The 25438-nt window shown below is 42.0% G+C and overlaps 1 protein-coding gene and 1 long non-coding RNA gene across 4 annotated transcripts in view; one reads left to right on the forward strand and one right to left on the reverse strand.

Annotated features, from left to right (window-relative positions):
* Nucleotides 1-990: 990 nt before the first annotated feature.
* LOC138102937 (uncharacterized) lies at nucleotides 991-14085 on the reverse strand. Its single transcript, XR_011147622.1, has 3 exons — nucleotides 14023-14085; nucleotides 11664-11949; nucleotides 991-5972 (listed from the first exon to the last, which is right to left on the reverse strand). It is a non-coding gene; the product is annotated as an uncharacterized lncRNA (long non-coding RNA).
* Nucleotides 14086-14510: 425 nt separating this feature from the next.
* PIGG (phosphatidylinositol glycan anchor biosynthesis class G (EMM blood group)) overlaps nucleotides 14511-25438 on the forward strand; it is an 85875-nt gene continuing 74947 nt past the window's right edge. Inside the window, exons 1-5 of one of the 3 annotated variants that reach the window (XM_069001453.1) lie at nucleotides 14511-14746; nucleotides 17888-18093; nucleotides 19093-19302; nucleotides 20772-20960; nucleotides 22448-22586. In XM_069001453.1, coding sequence (XP_068857554.1) covers nucleotides 14587-14746; nucleotides 17888-18093; nucleotides 19093-19302; nucleotides 20772-20960; nucleotides 22448-22586 — 904 coding nt within the window. In that variant the 5' untranslated portion in view covers nucleotides 14511-14586. The remainder of the gene's footprint in view (nucleotides 14747-17887; nucleotides 18094-19092; nucleotides 19303-20771; nucleotides 20961-22447; nucleotides 22587-25438) is intronic. The other 2 variants (XM_069001451.1, XM_069001450.1) reach the window with 2 other exon arrangements.

The following is a 25438-nucleotide window of genomic DNA, read 5'->3' on the forward strand; positions in this document are numbered from 1 at the left end:
GTGGGAACATTGTTCCCTCAGCCTTGGCAACCCAAATGCAACACTACTGATGATCTGGACAACCTCTCCCTTGCGACTGCATCACAAGCTTTCCTCGGTTTTGGGTTTTTTTCCTTGGAAATAGAGGGCAGTGAGAAGATGAGATAAAGACAAACTGCAGCGCTGTGAGACACAGTGGTTCCTCAGCAGATTCACAGAAACTCTCCCAGGAGTGCAAAAGCTGGTCTCAGATCTCTGTTTTATGTTGGTGTTTCAGCACTTGCCATATGAGATACTGCAGGAGGCACTGAATCCTAGTCAAAGCAACTTTCAAAAAGAGAGGAGCTGCTTGACAATGAATCTGGACACAAGGGGTTCAGGCATTTTGAACCTGGCATTCAGCAGCTGTTACCTGGAGGGACTCCTCTAGGGGATCTGGTATTTCAGAGAACTCCTTTCAAAGAGTCAGTTGTTAAACCAGGCACAGGGGAGTCTGAATATTTATTCAGCCTTAGCTCTGCCCCTTTGAGCGTGACACAGCAGTTTGCTATTGTGAACACCCGCCTGCTGTCAAATTAGCAGGACTGCAGCTTAGACAGGGGGTTGTGTTCACAGAAATCCTGGGAAGCAGCTTTTCGTATGCTGAAAACACTGCACTCTGCTTCCTGGAAGCACAGAAACAAGCAATAATGTATTTGGTCACTCTAGTTTCTTCCAAATATATGTACATCCCACCACTGGTGGTAAAGGAAGTGGCTTGCCTCACGGGGTGTAAATACAGGTTTTGGGGGTTATTTTTGGATGCAGACACAGAAATTCTTCAGCAGTTCTTAATTTCTAAAGTAATTTTAGTTCATAATGAATTGTAGTATTATAAAATCTTCCAGTGAAAATCTTTGTTGCTGTCACTGCCAGTTTAGGACATGCCTTCTCACACGGGACAGGTGTCAGTAAAGGCAAAAAGAAACTTTAAAAAATGCAAACCAAACCAAAACACAAGGTCAAGTCACTTTTATTAATGTTACCGGCAATACAGTGTTGAGCAAACACAAGCCACTGATCAATAAATGATGACTAGCTCTTGGCTGTGGTTCAGTTCTGGAGGACACGTACAGTACGTGGGACACTATCAAAATGAAAATGTCATGGGTCCTCATCTCCACACACGGCTGCACTCCAGTCTGTCCTGGGCTCTGCAGAACACTGCAGCTGGGGCTGTTTACTGCTCCCAAAGTGTTGGTGAATCCTCTTCAGTGAGGGCACCCACATGATTAAAAGGCATGTTCTTGTACCACCTGAACCCCAGGTATGGACTGAGCCCTCTTGTCTCCAAAGCCCTTGGGAAAGAAATCGGCTTTAAATGGATGATCAAAGCCTGCCAAGCAGTTAGCAGAAGCGGTGTCCTCAAGTCATGCCCAGTGCACACCTCCTGCACAGTGGGCTGGGAAAGCGACCTGCCTGTGTGCTGTCATGGGGTGCCTGTGTACCTCGTGTGAACTATGAGGGGGTCTGCATGTGGTCTCAAGGGGCTTTGCAGGGGCCAGGGAAAGTGAGAGGCTCCGCACTGTCTGGCCTGGAGCTGAGACATCTCCCTGAGACAAAGTCCTCTGGTGGCAGCACATGTGCCCCCCTCCTACTGTCCCACCATTGTGGGGACTTCCAGTGTCCAGGAGAAAACATGCCTGAGCACCTCTACCAGAAAGACATTTCTGAGGGTCCCCCCGAGGAGAAATCCCCCCTGATTTGGGTCAATTCTGCTTCCTGCATTTTGCAAACAACTGTTGTAAAGATGTGACTTATTTCTGTATGCCACCTGAAACAAGTCAAATGCCCTCAAAAACATCAGAGAAACCTCTGCCACCCTGGATTATCTGTGCAACCAATCCCCAACAGATCCTGCTCTAACAACAGCATCCTGCCTTCCTCCTTTTTCCCAGGTAGTGTCAGGTCTAACATTTATTAGATTTGGGAGTTCTTCTGTTTCAACAATATGATAATCATTCTCTCTCTGCCCTACTTCTAGGCTTTTTGGCATTCAGAAAGGTCAATAGTTTAATTCCTAAAGGAGCTGAACATGTATTTCTTTTGTATCTGAAGAACTGAATAAAACAGAAGATGATTTATTTTTGGACACTGTATATTGGGGCAGCCTAAAACTTTCTTGTTAATGTAGTTCCCCTGGTATACCTGCACTGCGTGGACTTTGCAACTCCAGCAAGCAAAGAAGCTCTACCAGCAAAAAGCACCTTTTGCCAGCTGGTGTACAGCATCTGTTTTGCCCGTGGTAACACACTTTTTAAACAACACTCTTCTGAGAAAACAGAGGATGTAGCATCAATGTGCTGCAGGGGAGGGGTGTCAAACTGTCCAGGGAGCTGGTGCAAGAAGGAGGAGCAGTGGAGAGTGCAAGAGAGCTCAAGCATAAGAGTCCCTGTGAACATACCCACAGCTGTGCCTTAGAGAGGATGCTAGGAGGAACTTCCCCAAGGACCTACGGGGCCTCTGGCTGAGGCTGAAGGGAGTTACTGAGTGCTGGTACGACATGTGTGCCATGGGACTGCCTATCGTGCCTGGAAACTGCTGCAAGCTGGAGGGAATTCATTTACTATGCCTTGATTTCTATTCATCTTGAGCAGGTTGTCCAGTGCCTGTTCTGACAAATATCTGTCCCCAGTAAGGTTCATGGTATCTTCATGCACCACGGTGAGCGTAGCCACAACACAGAGATGGGGAAAACATCACTTATGTTTGTTCAGACTGAGTAGGAAGGTGGAAAAGTGGGGGTCACTCCACCGTAGTGGTTGGATGACTTCTTGTGCTTCCCTTGCATAGGTAAGAGGGAGAGAAGTTGGTGCCTACTGTCCTCACTGCAGTCTCAGCAGGCTTAACATCAACGTGGTGGTGACCCTAAATGTCAGGCAGTTTCATGAGGATGCAGAGCATGTGCTGTTGTTTTAGCAGATTTCCCAGGTGGTGGTCTCTGGCTAAGAACTCAATTCCAGGGGTTAGCTCAAGAGAAAGGAGACTTTGCAATGAAACTGAAATTAGAAATTACATATTAAAAACGAACTGTGTATTGCAGCAGGTGAATAGAAATGAATGCATTATAAATAATAAATAGAATAAATAGCATGTGATTTAAATACTATAAATGTAACAGAAGAGAATAGACAAGTATTGAACATTTTGAAATCTTGAAAATGTTAAAATAACTCGGATGGGTAGCCAAACATTGCACAGACTTCTGATGCAGCCCAGTTTTGTTACTTTGGTTTTACAAGAACTAGCCTGGTTTGTAGACAGTCTGAGGGTAAAAATAAAAGAAGAGTCTACATTATTCCCATAGCTTCTTACTGAAGACCACATTATCTGGTTCCTCTTTCCTCTTTGATCCAGCTTAAACTGAAGGTCTTAACATAATACTCATAATCCTTCAAAGAAATCTAAGGCTCTGAAAGAAATGCAAAAATTTACTGCCTTTGCTACTTTCCTATTTCCCTTTTTGTATATGCAGTTTGGGATTAAAAGCAGCTGCTCTTTGGTTTTGTTTGCACAACACCCAAATCAGCAGATTTGGTCCCTCTCTGAGTTTTCTATATTATGCTGAAAAGTCTGCATTTTCCAGGCAGCCATCAAAGTTGCATTCCTGCAGGAGCCCAGACTGAACCTGTCTGCCTGAAGGCAGTACCAGGTGCTTTGCTCTTGCACCCTCCTTTGCCTCATGCCACTTCTGAAACGACACAGCTGTCCTTACAAGATATCTCCGCTTCCATTTGTATCATCTGCACCATCCTGGAAAGCAGCATATTCCCACTGCTTGTACAAACAGCTACATGGTAGTGCTCGCTGCTTCCCATGGCAGGGGGGTTGGAGCTAGATGATCTCTCCTGTCTCTTTCAACCCAAACCATTCTGATGATATGATTCCCTGATTTCACTGCAGTCCTTAAGCAAAGTCTCAGGCACTCATTTGAAAATATTTGCTTTAAATGGGGGATCACTGTGCCCTGGAGGCTTTGTGAAATAAAATTCTGTTGCATAGCATAGTGAAACAAGAAGCTCTGAAATCATTTCTCTGCCAGTGCTACATCATATTGTCCTTTCCTTGTTTTTCATGTTGTCTCCCGTTTCCTACAAGCTTCAAATTAAGAAATTATTTGTATCAGGAACATATAACAAAGCTGCTGCTTGGCTACAGCTCTTGAATTTAGAGATGCTGGTATTCCTTTCCTGGAGCAGTCCTGACTCTTAATAGAACATTGTGTGCCACTCAGTGCCTGACCCCAAGACTGGCCCTGTGCAAATAATCAAAACTTCCCATGGAATAAAGTTCTGCTCATTCCAAGTAAAAAAGCAGCTCTTTCATTAACTTTACTGCCTTTTGCCCATGCTATTCTTGTGAGAGTAGTCCCCAGATGGCACTGTTTGGCCATTTAATGTGATTTTTTCTTGTCTGCCTTTTTTTTTTTTTAAGTTCATATGCAGTGTAGTCTTTGAAGAAATACTATACATTCCCTTCATACAGAAGGAAAGGACTGCTTCCTAGGAGCTGTGGCTTGATGATGGGATTATTTATTTCTTCTTGTTCTTAGACTCTCCCCCATTGAAATGGCTTAATTCTTTTTGAATGCCAATGTTCCACAGTTCTCTGCTCTCCTGGAGTCCCTTTCTCCCATGATAGATCTTCTCTCTTGCCTTTGAATGTTCTTCAAGTATTGCAGGCAGCATGAAGATGACAGCAAGGCCCTGCTGTACTTGGCTAGGTGGTATATGCTGAAGCATCATACTCACAACCCACCATCCTTCTTTGCAGCGTCAGATTCCCATACTTACACTGCCAAGGGTGTTTATGTTTCTTTACTTTTTTTAATGTCTTTTTTTTATGACTGCTTCCATTGTTAAGTCACACTTCAGCTACTTATAAGAAAACCAAGGTGACTTTGATACATTTTTCTCCAGACTTTCAAGCTAATAAGGGACTTCTAAACTGTTAATAACTAGTAAGACTGGTACTTTTTTGAGAAAAAGCCAAAGCATCATTTTTCTTGTTGCATTCAGTACTCAGGAAGGGGACACAGAACTAGATAAAAACAGGGTAACACAATGGATAGAAATATTCAGGGAAGGAGGCATAGTGGCAGTGAAACCTGTTCTCAGGTGGAAAGAATTGTTCCTCATCTAGTAAGGGAAATGATGAGCTTCAGAAAGAAAGAACATGTCTATTCAGTAAAGTCATGTTAACCCAACAAAATGAGGGAGACAGATTTATTGGTACTAGGCTTGGGATTCTGAGGAATAGCTGATTAAGAGAAGTCAAAGGTGGTGGGTGCTGACTGCAATAGCCCATTCAGAGACAGGATTGATTTTTGCTGTCCTGTGGATGGTAACTTGTTTACATTTTTACTGGTGATTTTTGGCACAAGAACTAGAACTGGATTATTTAAGGAGATGAGAGCAATTATACAAACGTGAGTTTCAGTAACCTAAAGTGGTAAGATTATGGTCTTGAGAACCAGTGGCTAGAATCTTTGTGATCAGCTGGAAATACATCAGAGATTGTGTAGGAGGAACAAAATACATGACAGCATGGCAGTTACAAAATGATCAGAGTGCTGGTGGGGCACAGCTGGGAGAAATCTTCAGATATATCATGGCCACAGCCAGCAGAGAGGAAAGAGACTCTCAGGGTCCCTCAGGACCTACTGAGGCCTTCTTCAAAACAATGTGGGCAACGCTGGTCACTTGCAATACCGAAATGAGGCCCGGTGTGATGAACTATAATCTTGGTGGGTGCAGCACAGCCAAAAGGGGTCAAAGTGCAGTGACAGTGTTCCCTACAAAGTTACCAGTGTAGGGGGATGAAAAACCTGGTGGGAGTGAGAGGAGCTAAGCTGGATGACATGAAGTTCTGGCATATGAAGAAGGGATCACCAATATGCTGAAGGTGGAAATTCATAGCTTCCCAGCAGTGGCAATTCATCTTCTTGGAACCGCCTAAAAGACCAAATAACAACAAGATGGAGTGTGACAGGTTTAAGGAAGCCAGCATGTAAGATGATAGGAATATGATGGTTTCAGTGTCTAAGGTGTGCCCTCTTCATCTATTTCCCTGTGCCATTTTGGTTGAAAAAAGCAGATGTGATTTGTCATAGTTCATTCTTCCTTGTAGAGTTTTTGGGACTGATCTTAATCACTGTTAAAAGTAAAATAAAATGAAAAAAAATTCCTCCAGAAACAAAACAGAGGGGAAAAAAACAACTAAAAGAAATCTTGACCTGCTGTTGTACCTATTACACTGTGTAGTTTTGGTGTTCAGCCTGTGTTCATAATTAAACTCACAGTAGAGTCTGTTGCAGTTTAAAATCGAGTGGGTAAGGAAGGCTCCAATAAAAGAGGATACTCAGACACCTGTCCTAATAATGCAGGCATTCAAGGAATTGAAAACCTTTCTTACAAAGGGCTATATATAAATCTCATCCTCTTGACAGTTTTTGATTCTTGGTTATAGTAATTCTGGTGCTCATTGAAAGCTTTCAAAATTCATTAAAATGGACACAAAACAGTACATTTTTTTTTCTTTTTCTACTGTCAGGAACACTGGTGATCTTTGAACATCTTCCAAAAGCTCAGCCAATTCCAGTGTTGCTGAGACCCAAGTCTCATTCTCCATCTACCTCCTGAGAAAACAGGCACTGAGAAGAGCCTAAGTGAGGAAGAAATCCTGCTTAATATTTGTTTCATTTGAGGGATATGCCTGAAGCTGTTTTGGAAATGAAAAAAAAAAAAGCTCAGACAATGAAACTTTTCAGTTTACTAGTGCAGATAATGTAAGGAGCCTGCAATCAGATGTAAGGAGTTCTTGACTGATTTCCTCTTGAAATAGGATTTACAGGCTTATAATGTCTCTATATATCACTGTCAGTCCATCTCAACATTTTATTCCCCTTATCAAGTACAAAGAAACATGCAGAGAGGCAGCAATGTCACATGACTTGAGGAGATGGGTGGCTGAATAAGGTAGTGAGGACCTATAAAAGGCTGGAAGTGATACTGAGTCCCTCAAGATTTGAACCTCTCAAAATCTTAATCAAACTTCACAAATTTTTTTGTTGCTGTCCATCAGTAGATGTAGCTAGACAGTTATGATTAAGCAATTGCATTGTGAACATTACATGCTTGGCTAATGTTTGTTTTAAGGAAAAAGGAAGACAATCCCAAGAGGAATGGGCTGTCTGGATGAGAGCCACCAGGAGTAAGGTCAGGACTGAGCAGTAACTGGGAGAAAGGTAATTCCAGCAGTGGGACATCTCGACCACCAACTCAAGGATCATCTCCTCCAAACAGACCCCAGAGCCAGACAGAGGGAAGAACTGCGCCTGCAGACTGATTAGCACGAGGAGCAAGAGATATAATGAGCAAACAGGGTGTTGAGTACTAATTAATGAGAAAGTCATGTAATCTGTAAGCAATGAATGCTGGTGCCTTTGTTAGAATGTACAAATGGTGTAAAGTTTGGATGACTGGGGAGCCAGCCTTCTGTGGGCTACCACCCTGCTGCCTCCTTTGCACAAACCAGAATAAAAGGTAGGAATACCTCGCCTGGGTGTGTGAGTTGGCACTGTGCATCAGGGAAGAAGTCCATGGTCTGGACAAGACAAGCACTAAAGCAAACTTACATCTTATTAGACCTTAGGAATCCATGAGACATAATAATTGGGTCAATTATGAGGCAGGGGAAGCAAGAGGTCCAGCCATATAAAGAAATGAAACTCTAAAAAACCTAGATGGTTTCATTTCTCTGCCTGGCTCTGTTTTCTTGGCCCGGCTGCAGGGGTCAGATGTGAACACAGGGACAGGTGACTCAAATGTGGTAATGCAGATAGTCTGTCTCAGGATCCTACTTCCATTGGGTGACACTGCACCAGGCTTGGCTCCCTGCTACCACTCAGGCAGGTTAAGTTCCCTCTGATCCCCTATGCTCCTTCACAGGGCATGCAACAATGACAGCTTCCCCTCAAGGAAAATATAGCACTCTGCCATTGCAGAAGCAAGCTGGGAAAACCCCAAAATCAATGTTCTTGGAGAGCTAGTTGATTCAGGGGTGTGGAGGGCCCAGGTGGGATGACTCTGGCTCATGAAGGGGCAGCCAACCTTTTCCCCCAGGGAAGGAAATGGGTACATCTGCATGACAGGCTGCTCCTCCATGACAAAGCTATCAGAGCAAGAAATTCTAGGTACATAGCACTGGAAGACATTTATCCCAAAAATATAAACACTTGAAAACCTTTTTCAGAATTTACTGATGCCGGGGCTTGATGATGCTGATTAATTACCCTAGGTGACTAAAGACAGCTAAATTGCTGTTTCCTCCCCTCTCACGAACACTTTTGCTTTGGATAATTTACCAGCTGATAGGTTCTTGTTTCCCTGACCTCTCTGCAGCCACTAACACATCGTATTAAGGCCCCTTGTACAGCTTCAGCTTCTCCCTTGGCGATGATTTGGCTATTCAGCGTGAAATTTGACAAAGTACACACTTCAGTTAGCAAGCGCACCAACAGCCTGTGCCCTCAACGCCTGCCAGCCTTCTTCACTCTCTGCTTTCTTAGCTGCTTAGACAGCTGAAGAGCATCTGAACATTAAGCTGAGCAGGCTTATGATGCTGACTTGGTAGAGCATGGCAATTCCCTGCAGTAAAAGCAACACATAAAGACCTCTCTCCTGGAAACAAGTGCAGTGAGAGGTGTCAGAGAAGAAGCTGGTTTCTATATCAAGAAGCTCTTACATTATGCATTGGTATTTTTTAACACAATGTAGTGTTTGGCTAGTAAAAAATATCTAGGCCTAAAGTAAATAAAGGCAGTGTTACTGAACATCTGGCACCTGCAGGTGAATCACTTTAAAAAGAAGGCTTGGGCTTATAGAACAGAGATGTGAGGCAAGAAGTCTATGAAGATAAAAAGAAGCTTTACTAGGTTATTTTAGGAAGGTTATTTGGTTATTTTAGTAAAGTCATATGTCATGGAAGAATGTAGCTACATTTCCTACTTCATCATTGTAATTGTTTATCACTATTGCTCATAGGGACGCAGGAAAAGAGGATTTCTGCACCATGGGAAATTCTTAGTAGGACAAAGACCATGTGACTAAAGAAAGCCCTATAGAACTAGGCAGATCAGGCAAGCAAGGAGAACTGGAGGGAGCTAAGGTCATCACCAGCATGCTGAGCACAATGTACTAATGTCATGGAGAAGCAGTAGCTAAGCAGGAAAAGGGACAGCCCAGTCTCTCTTGCAGTTGCAGGCTGGAGTCGCTGGATTCCCTGGTAACCAAGATGCAAACATTTGGTTTTTGCACATGTTTCTGGATGGGATGTTTTAGCACCTGATAAGGAGTCATCTTACACAATAGACAGTTTCCTTGGTGGGGACATGGACAAAGTCTGTTTGCTGTTTGCAGTTCTCATTAAATATGGAAAAACCTAGTATCACTGGGTTGCCTATTCATCACCTCTCTAAAAAATAGCTAAGGCTGTCAGGAAGAGCAAGAGAGAGACTGTCAAACATAAAGCATGACTGCAAAAGCTTTTACTTTAGGAAGAAGAAGCAGATTAGGAAAGAAAATGGAATCAAAGGAAGGAACAGCAAGATAAGTGGGTAGAATTGTAGGGAGGGGAGATTATGGTTAGTTTTCATGTGTAATGAAAAGATGTTGTTTCAGCTGAACCCTGATTTTGCTCCTTCTCTCAATGCCTGCCCTGAAGTCTAGATGACTGGCATTACTCTAACTTGTGAAACCTGCTGACATTTGGGGGGAGTTTCAGAGACTTGTACTGCCAGAATAAGTCCATCTACTTAAGTGGTTTTGGAAGTTTTCCTTGAGCTTTTACTCTTTTTCATGCATGTTTTAACCAGTCCATTTAGACTGGATGAAAAACTAACCTTGAGTCAACATCCCATGATCTGCTCTAATCAGCAGCACATATCGGGTTCATGCCCAGTGATCCCAGTTTATGGCTGCAGCTCTGAGAGAAACAGCCTAGGTGAGCGCACAAACGCAGCTCTAAAGCCAGGGCTTTCGTAAGCAGGAATGACTATTTACATCTCTGTACAGCCCTGTGAGGAGAAAGGGGGATGCAGGTATCGCTACTAAACTATGTAAGGTTTGAGTGCAAGGCTCTAGGCAAAACTAACAAGCAGCCTCTTTCTTCAATTAGTTCTTGCTCTGCAGCTTTGCTTTCCCTTCAAAAGCAAGTAATCTCATACTGGAGCAAGTAACAAGTCTGCAGTCTACAGAAACAAACCAGGCTTTGGCTCCCTACAGCTCACCAGCTCAGGGGTTATCAGGGGTTATCTTCTTCAGTGATCCCTGGTTGCCTCAATCTCAAATCCCATAAGCTCTGCAAGCATGGTTTCCAAAATAGCTAAATCTGAAGGTAGACTTCTGTGCATGTGTGCACATGTGCATGTGTGCACAAAGATAGATAATCAATTATTTGATGTGAATAAAGCTATTGAATTATTTCTTAACATGTTTTTTTTCTATATGAAGAAATTCCTGTTCAGTCTTGGATTTCAGAAGCTGGGTTTACAATGCAGTGCTTCTGCTTTGTCTTTTGCCTCAGCAACTACAAATCTCTAGAGGCTTTGCAGTGCACCAGAATGGAGGAGGGAGAGTCACACTTCAGCAGAAAGTCTTTTATAACCTTTTCTGATGTTTTACTGTGGCTTAAATACAGCAGAGACCTGACATACATTCGAATTGCCATGTACTGAAGAATGGAGAAATGATAGGAGAGAAAAAATTACTATGAGTCCTTCTGATTTTCTAACTATATCACAGTGCTTTTGGAGTATCAGATCACCTTGGGAAGTCTTGTTTTTTATTACAGCTTCACTCAATTTTGAATTAATTTTGCCTCACACCCCCTGTATGTAAAAATGGTTGCTTTTACTTATACATGTCAATTTCATCACTGTCCATATTCCTGCTCCACTTGCATGTTGCCCAATACATTATTAAATGTATTAGAGACAAGTTTAAGAGGTTCCACTGATTACAGAAAAGAGATGTTTGTTTAAACCATTGGCATGAGATGTTCACATATCTGACATTGTCAGTGTCAGAAGAGATGTGCAGGTTTCAAATAAACACACATATTCAGATGTGAAATCCTGTTAAATTAGATCCAGAGAGGGAGAATAATTGAGGCAGTTCAAAAAGCAAGGTGGTGAGCTGCAGATCCCCATAACTTATGAACATCAGGCCTGAGAGCAAAACTGCAAAGGAATCAGTCAAAATAAAGCTAAGAAAGAGAATGAGAAAGATGAAAAGAAACCTGAGAAAACTGGCTGCATATTGTCTGTGTTTGAAACTAGACGAGAAGGGAAGATAGGGCCTGTTTTTCTAGCCAAATTGTGAAACATAAGAAGTGAAAGAATCAGGAGAAAAGGAGCTGAGGAAGCAGACATGCTGAGTGCTGACCAATGGGCAGTGTTTCATTAAGTGCTGGCAGAGGACACAGAGACTGTTTGAAGGGGGTTTGCTCCTCCCTCACAGGACACACCAAATTTTTACCATATCTGCTTTTTACTAGTTGCCTCAGTAAAGAAAAGACCTGCGGGATGCCAGAGAGACTAACAATATCACCTGGCTGCTTTAAATGTCGGTTGCAAAGATACTCACCAAAACACGTTCCTACTGGTTTAGTGGAACCAGTGGTACATATGCCTGTAGAAGACAAGGCTTGGATGGCTTTCGGTCTGCTGATTTCTCAGATTTGGAACAATGCCTCTAGAGAGGACTTTGCACAGAGCCTTAAATTCCTTCTTCTTCCTCAACACACAGAGATGAAAGTTTGCTTGAGGGGCTCTTCACAACAGCAGCAGTAGCAATGTGCTCTCCTGTTGCGAAAGATGCAAATTCATCTCCCACAGGGATGGGTTGTACTGTGCTCTAAAATGCTTGCTGGCTGTGATGAAACAAAAACCTTCTGAATCACATGAATTGCACTATATTGCACCTTTCCTGACACTCTGACATGAACCTTTAACCTTCCAAAAGCTATTTAAGTCAGCCAGCACCCCTTGACATAAATTGATGCACGCAACACTGTTTGTGCGCTTACAAACTGGGAAGCACACAAACACTTCCTCTAAATGCTCACGAAATGACCAGCTCTCAGGGCATAAATGTGTTATGCACAAAAGAGGAGGTTATACCCAAGAGCTTGTAAAACGGCCACAGCAGTGCACAGCAGTGATTGTCAATATATTACGTTGTAACATGCTTGTAGACTCATAGACAGTCAGACTTAAAGTCTTGTACAATGCTCAAGATTCTTCCTGCATTTGACCCCTGCAGTTAAGTGCTACAGTAATGGACTTCAAAGCATGTTGCTGCAAGAACTTGCCAAATGGTGATGGTAGATACCCAGTGATAGGACCCAGGGAGTGTGAATCACACGCTAGAGAGTGTTTTTATGTCTGTGGAGAAATCCTTTTGCCTGAACACAGAAATTCTGATCTTATGTGGGAATTTGAAGGTTTGAATGATGGGAGAAAGATGCAGTTTGGGGAATTTTGACTTTCTGAAAGGAAAAGTAAAATTTATGCCTGAAATAAAAAGAAGACAGACATTTCTTAGATGCTGTTTTGTGATTCATAAACACTGCCTACATAAGGGTGATTTGTATTTGTTAGGCAACCTTTCCTAGTTTCTGGTTGGAGAGTCTCACTCACTAGTTCAAGGTTCAAAGGAGAGGAAAAACACCTGTAAAAAGCAACAAATACAGCTTTTCTTGGACATATAAATAATGTAACTTTAAGGCACATTACCTAAAGCCATTTTAAAGTTTGAATACAATGACCCAAAGTTTTCTTCTGCCCTTTCCTACTGATTCAAGCAACATTCCTTGCATGTTTTTTCTGAATTTCATTACACTGCTCATAGTCAGCTGAAGTTAATTACTGAATACTAACTTTCATGGGCCTTGAGAGTCATGCTTCTGCAAAGAAACAAGTGAATTGCAAAAATGCAATTTCTTTTTAACATAATTGCTTTGGATCATCTTAAGAAATGAAAATGTTAACAGCATTCTGAGTAGAAGCATAAAGTGGTAAGAGTGGCCAGAAAAACCACTTAGGTAAGTGGTAAAGGTAGCATAGTGCTCAGAGATGCTGAAATGTAAACAGCATGAATCCACAGGACCCAGTCTCCTTGATTTTTTACTCTGTATTTGGAGACTCTAGGAAAGGCCAAATACAGAACTTTATCCTGAACCCACTCACACATGCTTCTCACATCACGGCAACTTTGCCTTCTGGCAGGTGTTGCAAAAGCCCAGAATTAACTGGCCTGGCCAGTGGAAATGGCACTAAAATGCGACGGCGACAGTAAGCACAGCCGGCATGGTGCTGTGCCTGTTGGCTCAGGGAAAATGTGCCGCTCACAAGTAAAGCCACAGACTCATGTATGCTGCAGAAACATGGGCCACATCTTTCCAGCACAGTGGTGGGCCATACAGAAATTGCCTAGGTAGAAATGAGGAGCAGTTTTGTTTGGGAGAATGACATTTTCAGGCTGTCGTCCTGTTTCAGTGAACACAGCGAGATCGGTATAAACTCTGCTTCATTTTGCAGAGCGTCTTCGGTTTCCTTTCTCAGAAAATTTGAGTTTTAAAACTTATTTCTCCTCATTCCTCTGTCATGATCTGCCTGCTACAGTTTATTTCCATTCCAATGGAAGGACTGAAAGATATCACAATTCAGTTTTATTAAGAAGCGTGTGTGTTTGTGTGGGGAAAGATTCTGCTTGTCAAACACCTGCAACAGCCACTGTCCAGGACTCCTCCCTCACCTACCAAGCACTCTGCTGCAACATTGCATCAAACCTCCTTTCCCCTCCCGCCGGGGAACGCGGGTCGGGACGCGGGGTGGGATGAGGGCTTGGAACGCGGGGCTGGAGGTGCGATGCGGGGCTGGGTTGCAGGTGTGGGACGCGGGACCGGGATGCAGGAGTGGCAAGCAGGGGCTGGAATGCAGACCTGAGACGCGCGGTGGAACGCGGGGCCCTTACGTGGATCCAGGAAGCGGGAGGTGGGGCCGGGAGATGGGTCCGAGAGGCGGGACGCAGGGGCGGGACGCGGAGCCGGGAGGCGGGACGCGGGGGAGGTGGGAGGTGGGTCCGGAGGCGGGGCCGGGAGGCGGGATGCAGGGCCGGGAGGCGGGATGCAGGGCCGGGAGGCGGGATGCGGGGCCGGGATGAGGGGCCGGGAGGCGGGAGGCGGGGCCGGGATGCGGAGGCGGGGCCGGGATGCGGAGCCGGAGGCGGGGCCGGAGGCGGGGCCGTGGGCCCGGGAGCGGGATGTGGGGCCAGGAGGCGGGGCTGTACTTCCGGTTCGGTGCTGCCGTTACGCGCTCGCGGAGGGGCTGCCCGGCCGCTGGCCAATAGCGAGGCTTGGCGGAAGCGCGCAGTGGCCGCTGGTTGGCCAGCGGCACGCAGGGGGCGGGGCGAGGCGGGGGGCGGGGCGAAGCAGGTGCCGCCCCTCAGAGCCGGCGTAGCGCCGGCCGGGTCGGGTCGGTGCTGTTGTCGCCGGGGCCGAGCCAGGATGCGGCTGCGCTCGGGGGTGTTCGCCTCCTCCTGCCTCCTTGTGCAGGCTTTGGGCGTCGCGCTGTTCCTCCGCGGCTTCTTCCCGGTACCTGTCAGGTCCCTGCCCCGCAGAGAGGCCCGCGCGGACCCTCCCGCCGAGCCGGCCCCGCCCGGCGCAGGTAACGCGAGCAGCTGCCTCGGCGTCGCGGGACACTTTTCTGTAGCGCCCTCGTGTTTCCAGACCAGTTTCCGGAGTAGTTTAGAACTTAACTGCTTTTCACGTAGTTATGGATCGCAGCCAGGGGAACCTGCTCGCAATAGCAAAAAGCCTCAAGTGTCAGCTGTCACTTTTTTGAAGGGTGCGCTTTCCTGTCGTTTTATTTCCCTTTCCCGGACTCTGATTGAGCCGGGATACCCGGTTTTGTTTAATGGCAAGTTGTTTGCATTAAGTGATGCCGCCTCAGCTAAAACGCCTCACGCGTTTCCTGTGATAATTCGCTGGGTGTGTTGTGCCCGAGATTCATTGTTTCTGTGATGTTTCGGTGGTGTGTGAGTGTCTTAATGCCACCTCAGGGAGACTTTTAACACCTCAGTAATGACAAATGCGGTAGTAATGCACCTTGCAATATGCAGAGTATCGCCGTTTCCGTGAAATCATGGTCTTTACAGGTCCTGCTGTGTTCCATAGCTGAATTTGCGAAACCAGAAATTTCAAGACTCTTTTTAAGGTGTCAGTAGAGGATGTGCTAATAATGTAGTTGTCTTATATGTCCACTCACATATTAAAGTAATGTGGAGAGGACTGTGTACTTGAGGGAGTGTTCTTCACCAGTGTTTGGAGGTTGTGGGGTGAAACGTCAGATTCACTTGACAGCTGGATCGGGTAGTATTTTGCTCGCAGAAAGCTCTTGCTCGGGACACCTACTTGTGGTTAACTTTGTGGAACAGGACTGTAGCTGCCAAACTGGGTCTTTAGCTGCTTGATATTTATTGTTAATTCCTCTGAAGTGTGTGACATGATGCGTGTGGAGACATGCTTACTTAAATTGTGAGACACAGTGAAGAGAACAGAAGGTTGTGTAATTTTAAAGTGTGGTTTGCTGGTATTGTTTAGGCAGGAACACTGAAAGAATCTAATCTGTTAACATACTGAGTGGTTTCTGTGGAATGGCAGGTTGATTTTTAGCTGGAGTTTACCAAGATTGTCACAGTTATTTGATAGGCTGCTGTGAGTGAAGTATTGCATTCACATGTGATATTAGCAGGAGACTAATGTAGAAGGAGACGGTTAAGGTGGGAAGCAGATGTCAGACAATTTCATTTTGAAAGGACTGGTTTGTGTTGAAGAGTGTGTGCACCACAGGGCTCTATGAGCAGTTTAAATTTAGGCATGTCACTAGCAAGCCTAGGTGAAGTAGGCAAAAATGGAGTGACAGTGGAATACTTACTTTCTGTAGTTCTTGGTTATGATTTGCTTGCAGAGTAATGTCTGGATGATAAGGTCTAAAGGCAGGGTATTGCCTACTAAACCATGATGTAGAAGGCTTTCAACCTATGTTAGACATATTCAGAAAATAATATTTCTCCAATGCTTCTGTAACTCCTGAATGTTTTACTTTGTGAGTCCTGACTGCCATTGAGTGCATTCTGTCTTGGCTGTGAGAAGGCTGTGATACTGAATGCTTGCAGCACAGTGTTGTAATAAGTTCTTGGTAGAGAACTTACAGTTTTCTTCACAGAAGTCTAGGTTCATTTAAAGTAACTTTTCTAAGTAACCCTGGCAGAAGTAGATAAGCATGCTGCATGGCAACACTTGGACAATGTGTTGCTTTAGCTGTCTTAATAGTAATTATTTTCACGGGGCTTGTAAATGACTCCAAATTCATTTGAACTTCTTAATACTTTTGACTTTCTGATAAATTACACTGCAGGAGGAAGTTAGGAGTAGGGTGTATGTGTTTGTAATCTGAACATTTTTTGTGCCCAGCAAGCTTTTTTTCACTAAGAAAGTGGATAGGAGAAAGGTTTAACTAACAGAACATCCAGTGGTGCCTTCTTGTTTTTCATGGAGAGCCAAAGTATGCCTGCTAAGTTGATAATTCAAGTCCTGGAAAAACAAAATTATCAGTTTAATTAGGATTGTTTGCAGTTAGCATTTTGTTGTTGAGATTTCCTCCTTCTCCCTGCTGTGTCCTCCTCCCCCATTTCCTGATCTGGAAAATCAGTAGCAGTAACTAGTCTGTGAATGTCAGTTTGTTGGTGCTTATCTATGTACCCCAAAATACAGTTTCTGAGGTCATTTCTGAGGTTGTTTTGTTAGATACACCATTATTTCCAAATTGTCAACCACTTATGCAGTTTACTCTAAAGGTGTGTAAAACCCTAACTTTATATAATGCATACACGGAGAAGTTGCTTCAACACAATGATGTCTGGAAAGAGGTCTGTGGGTAGGATACATTTTGCTTCCATTTTGCCCTTCTGTATTTTTTCCTGAAAGAGAAATGAGACCTGTAAAGCTTGGGGCAAAAAATGCTGCTCTAAGTGGACCAAGTTCGCTTCAGATGAAGAGTTGCTGTGGCCAGAATTAAGTCCATGCAAAAGGAAGACGTTGGCTTGAAGGCATGACATTGCCTGCTACTTGATGCACAGCTGTGTTTTTCTGTACACCTATATACTCTATCCAGGGAATTCTGGATTTGGATTTTTGCCCTGCAGCTCTCATCACTGAACTAGCCTGACATACAGTCTTCTATCTTGAAGGGAGTGAATGTGCACAAATCTTTTTCATACAAGTTTCAGTGAAATTGTCTCTTTCTTTGTAATCTTCCTGTTATCCTGTGGTGAGATTTGATAAAGAGGCATTGTTTATGTTGTGATGTGCAAAATTGGGTATTAGCACAAGTGAATGCTATTTCCTTTTCTAACAAAAGTTGTCTGTCAGATGCAATTAGTTCAGCTTTACTGAATTAAAAAGAGAGAAGGTAGCAGCTATCCCTTCTTATTACTTTGAACACTCTCCATTTCAAATATTTTCCTTAGTTTTCCCAATTTCACATCACATATTCCATTCACATTTTGTTTTACTTCTAGAGGTGGTATTGGAGTTGTTGTGTTATTCCTGTGCTGGATGGCTTGAAAAACTCATCTTCCTCAGATTACTTCTTGTGTTTGCTGTTTGCAGCTTCTCATTTCTGGGTGTAAAATTAATAAAGAAATTGAAAACACTTATGTATGTGGTGAAGTTGTCCTTTAACTTCCGTCTAGTCTTTGGTAAAATTTGTTGATGACTTTTATATACTCTTGTTTTTGTTGCTTAGGAATGGTATCGAACTGGACCAAGATTCCTCCACCGCTTTTCAAAAAAGTTGTCATTGTGCTGATAGATGCTTTGAGAGATGACTTTGTGTTTGGATCCAAAGGGAAACAGTTCATGCCATACACTACGCAAGTTGTAGAAAGAGGGACTTCCTACAGTTTCATTGCTGAAGCCAAGCCACCCACTGTCACTATGCCTCGAATTAAGGTAAGTGGGGTTTTTTTCTGTCATTTCTTTGGAGAAGCTTTTGAAGTAGGAGTTGTTTCACGTGCTTGAAGTTGGTATAAAGGGCAGTTTTGTGGTGTTAGTGCAATCTATGGGTGAATCTCTCTTTGCTGTAGTAGTGCATATGATAGAGTCCTGATTTGCAATGGCCAAGAGGTTAAGGACAGATAAGGCCATAGTGCAGACTTAAATGATTGACGTAGCCTTTTTATTTGTAATCATGGGAAGGCAGCAGCCTTTTAGTTGTTGAGTTTTCCAGTTGTCTTCTATCCAGGAATATTTTTATTGTATTTCTCTGTGTTCTTGTAACTTCTGAGAGAAAATCCAGTTTAGTATAAAATGGTTTTGTCATAGGGATGTTTTTGAAGAGCTTAAAAAGGAAACTGTGCCAAGTTCCAGGTAACTAAAAGATGAGTTGGGGTGGTGTCATCAAAATACGTGATCGTCCAGGCTTGTCAGTGGTAGATCTGAGTAACACTTTTGCTCTGAAGAAGCTGAGGGAGGGATCACTGGTAGGTCAACTAGCAGGTGAGTGAGAGAGTGAGGGGGAGACAGTCTGGTAACTCTTTATAGGTGGACCTCATTGCTTTTTCTAGAAGTTTCTTACTTACTGTCTTGAAGGTACTGTCATTGTTAATGTTGAGTCAGTTTACTTAGACCTAAACTGTATTTTGGTGGTTTAATGACCTGTAAATGATGCAAATTTCAACTGTCATAGAAAGTCTTTTTTCTGTCAATTAATTAAGACAGTATTATTTTTATCTTTTGTAAAGCAGTTAGCTCTGACATCAACTAGCACTGTGTTGTGGCAGATGAGGTTATGTGGCAAGGGAGCATGTGTTCTTTTACTTTGTTATGTTTCCTTACCAAAAATATAATTTGTCTGCCATCTGGCTTATTGCTTCCTCCCACTTACATTGCTGCTGTCTTCTGAGCACTGGAAGTTTCATGTTTAATGTGTCTCTTTTCTTCTTTCATTAGGCTTTGATGACAGGTAGCATACCTGGTTTCATCGATGTTGTTGTGAACCTAAATTCTCCAGCTCTGTTGGATGACAATCTGATATGGCAGGCAAAAACAGCTGGGAAAAGAATAATATTTTACGGCGATGATACTTGGGTCAAATTGTTCCCAAAGCACTTTGTGGAATATGATGGAACAACATCGTTTTTCGTGTCAGACTTTACAGAGGTGAGAGGCTTTGTATGATCCTAAGTTAAATAAAGTGAGTACAAACAAACAGTGTCAGTTTCTGAGAATGAATGAGTAAAGCTACCCTTGTTCTGAAATACGTACCTGGCAATTAAACAGAAATTGGATTCATATGTCTTTTTAGTATGGGCACTGTGAAGCTAAGCATTTCGGTCCCTCATGCATATACTATAAGAAGTGTTGGGAAGATACAGTAATCATCAATGTATTACTCTATAACTTTCCTAAACATACCATTTTCTCACAGAACTTGTTTGTTTGGAAGTTAAACCAGTTGCTTTGTTGAAAAATTCCACTATCCACATTTTCCGTTTGCTATCAGATTTTTATTAGTTAGTGCAATCTGTAAGAGGCCCATTGATATATTACCTTGATCTCTTAGAGGCATACTTTTATAGTATTGCATCAGTTGTGTAATTGCAATGGGAGTAGTCTTTCTTTATGTTATCAAAGAGGGAGCATAGAAAGTAAGTGAAACAAATTCTGAAAATTCTTGCTCTGGTCACATTAGAAAAGTAAATGTAAAACCTCGAGCCATTGGCCCTGCTGCTGCTGACTGAAGTATTTTATTATTTGAGGAAGTTAGAAAGGTCTAATGTGAATTGGAAGACATGTTTAATTGGTTAGGCTAATAAGACTTGCAAGAGCTTCAACCTGGAGTGAAAAGGACAAATGTTCTACGGCATCTGTGGTTATGTGGCCCTCAAGCTCTTTATGCAGTCCTTATGCTTTCTTAATATGGTCTGTTAAAAACACAGCTTTTTATAGTTTTTTTGGTAGTTATATGCAGACTCAACAAAGTAATGTCACATGTGAAGTATTGTAGGGATTTTTAATAACCGAAGAAGAGAATATACACAACTAAAAATGTATTGCCAACCTAAGCAGGAAAACAGGTGAGTTAGGCCCCAAGTAGTACTTTTCAAATAGTTTTTCTTTATCACTATGTCATCAGTTCTTTTACTCATAGCAAGTACATTCCTCTTGTGTTTGCACACATGCAAAAATTGAGTTGAAAGACCAGGGTTTGTTGTACCCCTGAGCTTCCCATTGATAAACTGAGGCTTTTTATTGTACTTTGTGATACTTGATGTATCACATGTGAAGTAATAATCTGGAGTGTGAAGGATGAAAGTGACTGAAAAGTTCTAGAAACAGATTTAAAAGGTTCTGTGGAAGCTTGGCAACCCATTTACCTTGTCTGTATGTAAGCTGATGCATTGTTACCAGAAAAGATTAAATGGGGCGAAGAATCTATTTTGTAAGACATTTATTTGGCTGCCTGACACTGAAGTAAACAATTTTTTTTTTTCTTATTAACATTGCGAGTGACTGTAATTCTCATCAACTTCTGTAGAATTTTTATGGGTAGGGTAGTTGATTTTCTTGTGCTTTTTACATCAGGGATTTTTTTTTTTTACCTTATACTTGTTTTCATTTTCTTTGAGGTTGATGATAATGTTACCAGACATTTGGATAGAGTGTTAAAGAGAGAAGACTGGGATCTCCTAATTCTACATTACCTGGGGTTGGACCATATTGGTCATATGACTGGGCCTAACAGCCCATTAGTGGGACCAAAACTTCGTGAAATGGATAACATACTGAAGAAGATTCATATTTCTCTTCTTTCAAAGGTAATACAACTTCCTCTTGGGTCAGTGTCTGTTAGTTGTGGACTGACATTAAAATGCTTTCTGGTTGTTGTTGTTAGCTTCTTTATTCCTTGACTAAATTGTATATTCCGTTCTTGGCCTTCCTGGGCCATTTCCTAGTGTAGCATTTTTAAGGATTTGCTGGTTGACCTTAGTAACATCTGTCTCTTCTGGGCAGCTGTGGAAATAACATCCCCTTGGTGTGTGGGAGGACAAGAGGAATGCCTGCCAACATTCTCTCGTCACTTGTGAATTAAAATGGTTGTTGGTGTGCTTTCTGGTAATGAAATTCAGCAGAAGGAGTAATGGGCATGTGTAGCTAATGGCTCTGATGTCCAGAATTGTGAAAGCATACCTAATTCTTAGATATTTGGTAAATTCAAATGGAAGTGGTGGTCTTAAACTGCAATTTTTTGATGGTAAATGTGGTACATCTGAATCTGGTTTTAGATTTGTAAATACTGGTTGTCACTTACCTAAGCAGCCTGGGTTTTGAAATACCAAGTCCTAGTTCCAAGTGGCCTGAAACTTTTTTGGTTTTGGCTACTGCAATTCAGAATAGCTGATCATGAAATTTCAATAGTATTTTTAGTCAACTGGATGCTATTACATGAAAAGAGAGGTTAAATCCTGTGTGTGGAAGTTCCATGAATGTTACAGTGGTTTTGCTGCTGTTTTTTAGTATGTTTGCTTTTGCTGTTTATATTCAAGCCTTTATCTCAGTTTTAGAATACAGACATAATAAAAGCACTTTACTTTTTGGATAGAACAGGTACTGGTAGTAACTAGAGATGGCAAAAAGCTACTTTGTTGCTGAATGACTGTTAATTTTCTGCCACTTTGATTTGTTAGCTCAAAATTCTTGGACAGGCCTCACTTAAGTCATTCTCTTTCTCTTTATTCAGAAGCATACACATTGTTTAACATCAGCCTTGATTGACTGTCAGATTTCAACCCCTAAAGCCCTTGGGAAACTGTTAGAAATTTAGAAATAGGATTATTTTTAAGTATTGAATTGATAGTATGTTAATATTTACAATATTAGTAGTTCAGCATGTCATATTAAAACTTAGTGAAGCTGAAGAAATGAAGAGGGAGAATATTTCTCTGTTAATGCTATTCTTCTGGGATTCCTGATTTTCTTCTCACAGTGGGATAGCCTTTATTTAATCTTCCAGAAAGTTTCTAGTGACTTCATAAATTCAGGGCTTTTTTAAAGCTTTTTTTGTGTTTTTTTTTTTTTTTTTTTTTTTGCTAGGTACTGTTAGTGTGTTAGACATACATGTCTTAACTTCTAAGTAACACTTAACTGCAGCCATCTCTTGTTATCTGCTCCAGGGTGTTGTGAGCAAGTTTTAAAAATGAAATTATTTTGAGACATATTCGTGTTTGAAAATGATGAATATAGTGAAATTATATAAATGAATTGTGTTTGTATGATAACTTAGATTTTTTCCTGTGATTTGCAGGAGGAAGCTTCTCTGCCCAATTTGCTAGTTGTTTGTGGGGATCATGGGATGTCTGAAACAGGCAGTCATGGTGGTTCTTCAGAAGGAGAAGTACACACACCACTGCTGTTTATCAGCTCTGCTTTTGAAAAGAGAAGTGGTAAGGATCAAAGAAACATTACCTTTTCTAGAACTGTCTTAGTTTCAGCTGGAATAGAGTTAATTTTCTTCTTAGTAGCTAGTACAGGGCTGTTTTTTGGATTCAGTATGACAATAATGTTGATAACACACTGGTATTTTAGTGTTTACTCTGAATCAAGGACTTGTCTGTTTCCCATGCTCTGCCAGTGAGCAGGTGCAAAAGCCTTAAGGAGCATATCTAGGACAGCTGACCAGAACTGGCCTGAGGGATATTGCATACCATGGAACATCATGCCTAGGATATAAACTGGGGCTGCCAGTCACTGCTCTGGGATGGACTGGACATCGGTCAGCAGGTGGTTACAAATTTTATTGTGAATCACTTGTTTCTATTGGGTTTTATTCTTCTCCCTGTACCCTTTTAAATTAATATTATTTAATTTTATTTCAATTCTTAAATTGTTCTAGTCTCAACCCATGAGCTTTACCTTTTCTTTCTGATTCTCCTCCCCACCAGGATGGGGGATATGAGTGAGCAAGTGGCTGTGTCATACTTGTTGTAAGGCTCCAGTAGATACCAGTGCATAGTGTACTCTAATAGGATGAGAACATTACTACTGTCTATAACTAACAAGAACAGCAATAATAATTATAGGTAGATTGTAGTTATTATTGTAATGGAAAGGGGAGAGAGAGAGGAATAAAACCTAAGAGAGGGAGAGGAATAAAATCCAAGAGAAACATGTGATGCACAGTACTATTGCTCACCACCTGCTGATCAGTGTCCAGCCCATCTTCAAGGAACAATCCACAGACCCCAGTCAACTCCCTCCAGTTTGTATATGGGCTATGATGCTCTCTGTTATAGACTATTCCATCAACCAGTTCAGGTCAGCTGCCCCAACTGTGCTCCCTCCCAGCTCCTCATGCATCTGCTCACTGGCAGAGTACAGGAGGTAGAAAAGTTCTTCATTTAGAGAAAGCCCTCCTTGCCAGTGGCTAAAACATCAGTGTTTTATCAACATTATTCTCACAGTGAATCCAAAACACAGCCCCTGTACCAGATACTCGGAAGAAAAGTAACTCTGTTCCAGTTGAAACCAGGACAAGAACACATTGGCAACTCTAATTTATGATATTCTAGAATTCTTTCTGAAAAGTGCTTTGGTTTGTTCTACAGCTATTTGGGAAAGCCCATTCTGTGTGACCCAAACCTCTGGTTTTAGCCGAAGTTAGCATCTGTTTCTTGGTGAAGCCATGAATCAAGCTTTGTAACCACTGAGAAAATTGTGTATTTCTTAGATGATAATCTTTTACGGCACTGTCCTATCTGAGTTTTGAGAGCTAATGAGATCTATTGTCAGGATCCTGGGCTAGTAAATGAGTAGGTTTAGATGCAAAATCCTTTTTGAAGGGAGCTTAAATTTTGTCTTTCATGGCCAAAATATTTCCTTGGCCTCCATTTTTCCCCTCTCACACAGCTAAGATAGAGGAATAATGAATGACAGTTTCTCACACAGAGTTAACTAGAAGGAGGAAGAAAGCCCTTGGGAGACTAAAGACTATTAAAAATAGCATTATTTTTTAATATTAAATTTATCTGACCCTTGTGAAAGTGTGAGAGGTGGTGGCAGTGATAACATGACTATTGATCACTAAGTCTTAAGGACAGAATATGGAGCGTGAGTGTGTTTACTGTATGGGCCAGTTAATTTTATATCACTGATGTGAGTTTACATGTTTCTGAAGCTGATTTTCTATTTGTAGATAATAATAAAAAATAAAAGCAAGATAGTTAGAGGCAAGAGCCAATAAAGAAATGGAGTGGTAGAGAATCTTTGTAGAATCGTGCTTAAATAGACTCCTTGACTGAGTGAATTGGTGGAATGTAGTTATACCAAGAGTGAATATTTTCCCCAAAATAATGCTCCCTTCTGCCTTTCATTCTGCCACTTGCTCATTTCCATCTGATTTCTTTTCTTCTGAAGGCTGTGTGCAGAACCTTGATTTATTTATCTTGCTGGAGGTTCCTGCAGCACAGTGGAGGTAGATTTTTCTGTCTATCATTTATAAAGCTGTTATCCAGCTGAAATAGGAAGCATTGCTTGAGGAGTCATTGATCTCTTCTCAGGTCTGAAAACAAAACAAAGTCAAGAATGGATCAAAGCTCTTGACTAAGTTTTTATTTTATGAATTTCACTGGCATTTGTTGACAGTCAGGCTACAAGAGTATAGATTCTGCAAATGCAGTCTCCTGCTCATTGGAATTAGTTTCTGTGAGATTTAAACTGAACAAACAGTTTTTACAATACAGTGAAATAGACATATTTACCTGTCTTTTGGGATAGAGTTTGGGATTTCTGATGCCTTTGTAAATATCCAGCAGTTTACTTTTCATCGGTACAGTAATCAGGATTCTATTGACTGCTCCTTATGATCCTACTGTAAACAAAATGTTCTGTGGTTAATTTGGTAGACCTCAAAATAGTAATCCTGTGGGCTTTTTGCATTTAGTATGCTGTCAGAGTATTACTTGTATAGCCTTCTACAGAGATGTGTCACCCGTGAATGGCTAAATGTGTTTGGTAGTTTGGCTTTTTTTTAACCAGTTAAGAACTTGCCTTTAACGATAAAATCTGAAAACTGCTGACATACAGGCACTCATGCAAAGAGGCTTTACGGATTATAGATGGTATTCTGTACAAGTATGGGATTAATCGGAGCTAGATGAGAAATGAGGGAAATTTTAATGCTCTTAAAGGGAGCCTTGAGAGGAATAAAGACTACATAGAGTTCTTTCTATACAGTATTTAAGTCAAAACACTCAATGCCTGACGTTACAAAGAGGATGAAATAACAGCATAATAGAAA

Source organism: Aphelocoma coerulescens (genome assembly GCF_041296385.1).
Source record: "Aphelocoma coerulescens isolate FSJ_1873_10779 chromosome Z unlocalized genomic scaffold, UR_Acoe_1.0 ChrZ, whole genome shotgun sequence".
NCBI lineage: Eukaryota > Metazoa > Chordata > Aves > Passeriformes > Corvidae > Aphelocoma > Aphelocoma coerulescens.